The sequence below is a fragment of the Triticum dicoccoides genome, chromosome 5B (genome assembly GCF_002162155.2).
Source record: "Triticum dicoccoides isolate Atlit2015 ecotype Zavitan chromosome 5B, WEW_v2.0, whole genome shotgun sequence".
NCBI classification, from domain to species: domain Eukaryota; kingdom Viridiplantae; phylum Streptophyta; class Magnoliopsida; order Poales; family Poaceae; genus Triticum; species Triticum dicoccoides.
The window spans coordinates 597,023,234-597,030,382 of NC_041389.1; the positions used below are offsets into that span (position 1 = coordinate 597,023,234).

The 7,149-nt window shown below is 45.3% G+C and overlaps 1 protein-coding gene across 1 annotated transcript; it reads left to right on the forward strand.

Annotated features, from left to right (window-relative positions):
• Positions 1-4,466: 4,466 nt before the first annotated feature.
• Positions 4,467-5,423, forward strand: LOC119311921. The gene is made up of 2 exons (XM_037587639.1): positions 4,467-4,694; positions 4,811-5,423. Exons 1-2 carry the CDS (start codon positions 4,613-4,615, stop codon positions 5,011-5,013), a joined length of 285 nt encoding a protein of 94 aa, XP_037443536.1. The 5' UTR covers positions 4,467-4,612; the 3' UTR covers positions 5,014-5,423.
• Positions 5,424-7,149: the final 1,726 nt, after the last annotated feature.

Consider the following 7,149-nt stretch of genomic DNA (forward strand, 5'->3'; position numbering starts at 1 on the left):
ACCAGTTGGCCGTGGGATACGGAACACTTTTCCCACTCACCCTGTTTGGGGCCGTGAGGGTGGGAGGAAGAGCTGGGAGCACTAGCCATGTTGGGGTGGTTTCTGCGGGCAAGCTCTGAGGATTCCTCGTTTGGGGGAGATGGTGTGGATTAGATCTGAAGATCCCCGTCTCTTTAAAAAGACAATTTTCTCACATGGTCAGGGTGGCAAGTGCAAAAATGCCCCGACCCCTCGCATTCACTCGCCACGTGGAAGCTGAAATCATGAAGGTGCAGAAGCTGATGAGCGCGACATTAAATGGAAAGCCGAACATTGCTCTTTAAGACGGGTACTTTCAAGTGTTCGGAGAAGGAACCCGCCTTGCAATGCCGAAGACAATCTGCGCGCCGGACTAATTGTCATTGAAGCCTGGTTCGGGGGCTACTAAGGGAGTCCTGGATTAAGGGGTCATCGGACAGCCGGACTATATACATGTGCCGGACTGTTGGGCTATGAGGATACAAGATAGAAGACTTCTCCCCGTGTCCGGAGTGGGACTCTCCTTTGCGTGGAAGGCAAGCTTGGCGACTCGGATATGTAGATTCCTTTCTCTGTAACCGACTTTGTGTAACCCTAGCCCCCTTTGGTGTCTATATAAACCGGAGGGTTTAGTCCGTAGGACAAGAACAATCATAATCTCATAGGCTAGACTTCTAGGATTTAGCCATTACGATCTCGCGGTAGATCAACTCTTGTAATACTCATATTCATCAAGATCAATCAAGCAGAAAGTAGGGTATTACCTCCATAGAGAGGGCCCGAACCTGGGTAAACATCGTGTCCCCCGCCTCCGGTTACCATAAGTCTTAGACGTATAGTCCCGGACCCCCTACCCGAGATTTGCCGGTTTTAATACCGACAACAAATCATTAGTCTTGCCCAATAGTTTGATCATAACATGCAATATGAAAACAAATTCAAAAGTTTCCATCTGAGATATTAAGCCACTTGTTGTGGTTTTTTGTGTTAAATTTTCTGCATCATCGTGAATGTTCTCTAATATATGCAAAATAGATGTCCACATCTCAAAAAACCGACACAAAGTTTTATGATGTGTGCCCCACCGTGTATCCCCAGGTCTTACAAAGTTGGTTGCTTGGTTTTACCCTCTTCCTGAAAAAATTTCCCCGGACTCCTATTGACTCACAATATTATCATGTTGTTCTTGGGCTAGTTCATCATGTCTCTTACAAGAAGCATTGACAATGTTAACAATAAAAGTTATATGGTTAAAGAAATCCAATACAGAGGAACAACACTTGGCAACAGCAACAACCACTAACTGCAACTGATGGGCAAAGCAATGAATACAAAATGCATAAGGATTTTCATCTAGTATCAACCTTTGCAACCCACGAAATTCTCCTCTCATGTTAGAAGCCCCTAGGGGCCTGGGGCCCAGATCCACCCCTGGCGACGAGTATGTTTTGCCGATCAATTTTGCTGCCACAACACAAGAACAACGGAGAATGAGGCCAGTGCGGGACTGCCAGAGTGTCCCTAATTGGAACTTTGGCCGTGCTGGTGACCTTCTTTCCTCGCCAATTTTTCGTCGCACATGCGGTGGCGACCTTCGTCGTACTGAGTTTTTGGTGGTAACTGACACTTGTTGTGTCTTGAGTGTCTGCTTGTATGCGCATGGTCATTATTTGCATGGCATATAACATCAAGCCCGTGTTATGAATTTAGCTACTGGAATCGTGACAAATGGTGGCGACAATATATGATGAACCGATTTGGTCGTGCTTCTTGAGTACCTGGCTTTGAGCTTGGGACCGAAAACCTAAAATTTGATCTAATTAGTTATACCTAACAACGACAATTTCTTCAGAGTCAAAATCCAGGATTTGACTTTTGATGTTTAGATCCGGCAACGATGACACTTGAGCATCGTTTCTGTATGCGTTGTTGCTGAATTAACTTTTTTTGTTGTCTTTCTGATGTTAAAAGATGGTCAGTGTGGAATCTTCGTTGTTATAGTTCGTTAATAGTTGTTTTGATCATTTTGAAGTTTTTTCTTTTTCTTTTCCTTCACTTAGGAAGAGCGTTGGGCTTGTATGATTTTGTATTTTGTTGGTTTTTGTCGTTGCCTATGTAAGTCCTAATTATGCAAATGTTAGATAATACTCCCTCCGTCTGGAAATATTTGTCATTAAAATGGATAAAAGGGGATGTATCTAGATTTTATTTTGTATCGCCTTAAAATTTTATTTTGGAATCAATAAATTCGCCTTTATTTCTAAGGAAAAAGATCCATCTTTATGTTATTAGAAAAAAAAAGTGAGAGCAAGCAGGCGCACCCCTGGGGGAGTCTGACGCGATATGGTTAGGACGCGACACGCAAGGTCGATGTTGCGATGGGCAGGTCGACCACTGGTCCGAAGGTCCTCCTCCCACCGTGTGGCAGCTTCCAGTGGTTTCCGCAAGTGAAGTCAGTGAAGTACGAGTTCTGGAAGTCTTTTCTTGATTTTTTTTAGGGGAAGTCTTTTCTTGATGGAAGAAGCACTTTCGATTACTAATTTTCGCTCTTTTTTTTTAACAGTGAAGGGCCCCGAACTTCATTATTCAAAGCAGTGTGCGGCACATCTTACAAACAGGACTTCAAAAAAACTGAAAATTACAAGCAAGTCCCTGACACTTATGAGAAGGACCCCGAAACTGAAAGGAAAAAGAGATCGGGTCCAAGCTGCTCTCCAATGGATCCAATCATCGCGGGCGCCGGGGACAAACCACTTGGTCCGGCGAGACCTCTGCGGCTGCACCACAGACTCCACTTCAAGCAGCACTGCCTCCCTTGTTGGCATCAAGGCCTGGAGGAATAAAACTGGCCGCCATTCAGCCTGAAGATTCAGCAGATCGTTCGAGAAGACCGGCCAGCCATGGAGGGCGCCGTAGCTTCTCTGAAGCCACTGCTGATTGTGCTCCGGATCCCCATCGTCTACCTCCAGATTCGCACTGGAAGCCCTTCTCTCGATCAGGGAATGACACCACCCTCGTCGGAAGCTAGGATCCGACGAGGCAAGGCACTGGGGGAGCAAACTACCCTGGGATCCTCTCCCTAAATCCCGTCCGCCACCGCGACAGCCGGTAGGAAGCGAGAGAATAACCACAGAGGTTTGATCCAGTGCCCCAACAAGCTTATTATGGGGGAATTCGCCAGATCCGGCTCCTTCCTTAGGCCTCCACCATGGAGGCAGAGCAGAAGGCTCTATCAGCGACCACCAGAAGCTGCTTGCAAGCTCCGATGACCAACTCCCGACGGCATGACGCCAATCCACGGCACAAGGCCAAACACCACTAAAACGGCAAACCTACACCTACTACTAGCCCAAGCTCCCCTCTCATCCCCACTCCAAGCAGCGGCGCCGCCGAAGGAGGAAGAGAGAGGAGCCGGGAAACCAAGGGGACTCTCAACGGAGAGGAGGAAGAGAGAGAAAGAGGAGAAAAGAAATGAGCCCCCAGCCTCCCGATCAATTTTCGCTCTAGGCCTGTCCTGAACATGGACGAGTGGAGTAACTTCTGAATTTCGAAGATCACAATGCGTACTCTCTCCGTTTTATTTTACTCCACCGCATATTAGATTTGTTTAAAATCAAACTTTATATACTTTCAAAGTTTGTAGAAAAATATATTAATATATACACCACCAAATATATATTGGATTCACTATTGCTTATATTTTCACATCATATAATTTTTTTACTGTAAATGTTCATATTCTATTCTATATACTTGGTCAAACTTTATAACGGTTGACTTCAGTTAAAGTAAATATGTGGAGTAAATGAAAACGGAGAAAGTATCTAATTCATCGATCTGGCCGCGACCTAGGAATGATGATTGACGAGCGCCAATTACCGAAGGACTCACGACTATCTTTGGCGATTTTGAGGTGGACACTTCATCATGTGTTCACGTGATTTCGTGCACAATGTCAATGGCGAACGAATAACCGCACACGTCTTCCTAGACAGCTTCTAATCTCAGGTTAGTATACAGCAGCAAGTACATGATCGGGCGCCGTCACGCCACAGGTATCAGACTAAACAAAAAGCGAGCGAACATGTGACGGATCCTCACACGATACGGTACGTACACCGGCCGCGCATGGGGACAAGCGAAAAGGCAAAACCCAAATCGAGCTTTGACTTGGAGCATCCCCGCGGGCCGTCGGATCCATCTACGCGGCAGCTTCCCGTGCGGCGCCGGGATCCCGAGGGAACCCGCACGGAAGCCGCGCCACGGGGCCCGCGACACCTGTGGCACACCGCGGCCGCGGACAGCGGCCACGTCCCGGTCGGGGCCGTCGAAATCCGACGGCGACGCCGCGCCCAAAAGGCCCCCCCGATCGCACGCGCATCTCCCGCTTGTCCCACTCCCCGCCTATAAAACCCCGCCTCCGCCGCGCAAACTGGCAACGACGACCCAGGCGGCAGGCAACCAAGAAACAGCTGCTGCTTTATTAGCTTCTTCCGTCCACCCCAAAGATCACAGGACAAGGAGAGAAAAGGGAGTGATATTTTCAGAGATTTCCGAGGAGAGTGGAAAGAGATCGATCGACCAAGAACCGAAGATGTGCATGGACCGATCTCCGGTGCCGGCGAAGAAGATCTGGCTCGCCATCGCCTCCCGCCTCGGCCTCCGGCCAACAGCTGGTACGCTCCAACTTCTTCTTCTTCTTCTTAGCTCATCGATCCTCTTGTTTCTTGCCGACAGCTGCATATTATTTCTCTTCGTTTGGATTTGTTTCTGACGGATCGGTCGGTTGCAGGGCTGAGGAAGCTGAGGAAGGAGGTGAGGACGTGCGAGTACCGCGACGTGCACATCATGTGGGAGATGCTGAGGGAGATGGACTCCCCGGTGCCCCTGCAGGAGAAGGAGGCCGCCGCCGCCGCGGCCGTCGCGGCGGCCGCCGCCGCAAGGAAGAAGAAGAAGGCGTGGAGCCGCTTCGTCTACTACTGCTGCGCGTTCTGAGCTCCACAGGACGTGATCGATGCACGCGGAAACGGGACAGCTGGATGGAACCGCGCCGTCAGAGTTAGAGCAGGCTAGCAGAGAGGCCGTGTGTAGATAAAAACAGCATTGGCCCTCTCACAGGCTGTGCAAATAACCAAACGCGTGTGGATCCGTCCCAAATGGTCCATTGGAGATCATCATTGTGCGTAAAAACAGGATTCAGATTATGAGGATGTGAATTCAGAGGATGGTGAACGAGATGTGCGGCGTACAGCCAAAGAAATCATATTCTCTTGCCTGAAGAACCACATATTACCGGCACGTAGGGTTTTCCCCGGAGCAGAGAGAAGAGAGCTATGTTTGTAGTAAACTAGTAATTTGTACAAAAGAAATTGAGAAAAAAATAATCTATAACATCGGATCTTGCCCATTAATCCTCTTAAAATTAGTTTGCCTTTTCATTATTGTTTGTGGTGATGGTTTGTCTCCACGGTGACGATGCCACTTGATTTTGCATGTTTTCATTGTTTTGTTTTTCTTTGCTTTATCTTCTCTAACTTGTCGGTTATATGGTTGAATACGTCCGAAACAGGAAATAGAACATACCAGAAAGTTCTATCAATTTGGCAATCACAGATGAACAATTTAACGTTCTCGGGTTCTCAATTTGTCCGACATCAAGTTTATATTGTTACTTGTATACAGTAGTATTTTTTTATAAAAAAATAGGTGTTAACTATGCATAGTGCAAAAACTATGTGAAATATCATATAAAATAGGTATTAGTTATGAGTAGTGTAACAATGATTGAAGAGGAATTGTAATCCTTTTGATCAATTGTGGGCATGCTAATCCTTTTGACCAATTGCAAGAAGAATCCCGAGCTTTCCAAATCGTTGTTCTTTGCATCCATCTTCATCGTTGTCTTTTCCCTGCCCTCCCACCCCTCTTTCTTCAAGAACCTCAGGAGCTCAAAGACATCATTATTCATTCTCATTTTCTTTTCCGATGAACTCAATTCAAGCTTTTGGTTGTGGTGCCAAACTCTTCAAGCAAAACCATCTTTGTTTGTATTTCTAACGCATGCCAGTTCAAGTATCTATTCATATCATTTCAAGTATCTCTTCATATCATGAATCGAAAAGTAAACATTGACTTTCAAATTCAAGATTCTTCTTCGGTCATGCTCTTTCAATTCCATGTTGGTTTTTCGGTGTCGTTGATTCATGAACCTCGAATTTTTGAAACGACCTTGAACGAAGACTAGGAGGTTGTCACCTCACCGAGTCATTCGGAGAAACTGTGCAAGGAGGAAGGGCACAAGATGAGAGTATAGTTTCTCTTTCCAGTCATCGTTCCAAATGGATTTTCTTTTCAGTGGGCCCTTAACCCATAGGTCATCCCAAGGTCTTACCTGACTTTTCAAATCTTTTCAAGAAGATTCATGATGTCAGGTCTTTGTTATGTATCTTATGGTTGAGATCTAAATGATTCCCCAGGTGAGGTTGTCGTATCCTTCAAGCCTTTTTCCAAGTTTTTTCTCAAATATTTTCCAAGCTTGACATAAGGATGAGTTCCATCAGTCAGCTGTCTTCTCCAAGATTGCTTTTCAAATCCTTTTTCATCTTTGTTCTGATTTTTTTCTCTTTTCATAGTTCCAGAGTATCTCGGCAAATTTGTGTTTGGGTTCCTCGATGTCGTCCTCATCATTAGAAGACCGAAGAGGAGTTTGCCCTGAATCTTTGTCAGCCTCTTGAAAAATCATGGACTTAGCTTTGTGTTTTCCTTTCCAAGTTTGATTCCGATCATAATAAGTCTCTGTGTTTTCATTAGAAGACCGAAGAAGATACCGCACGGGAATTGGATGCATATATCTATGAGAATTGATAGTATAAACTTTAATTTGGATTATCAATATGAGCATTGAAACTAAAGTACATATAATTATATAGTTGTAAAATATTTATTGAATATGAGTAGCACGGGATATGTCTTCAATGTATTTATAATTTTTGAAGTATTCATGCTACATTTACATAACTTATTTATGTTTTTCACAATATTTATTTGGACTAATCTATTAATCTAGTGCCAAAGGCTAGTTCCTATTTTCTAGTGCTTTCGGAAATATAGGTCAAAAATTCACGGAATTGG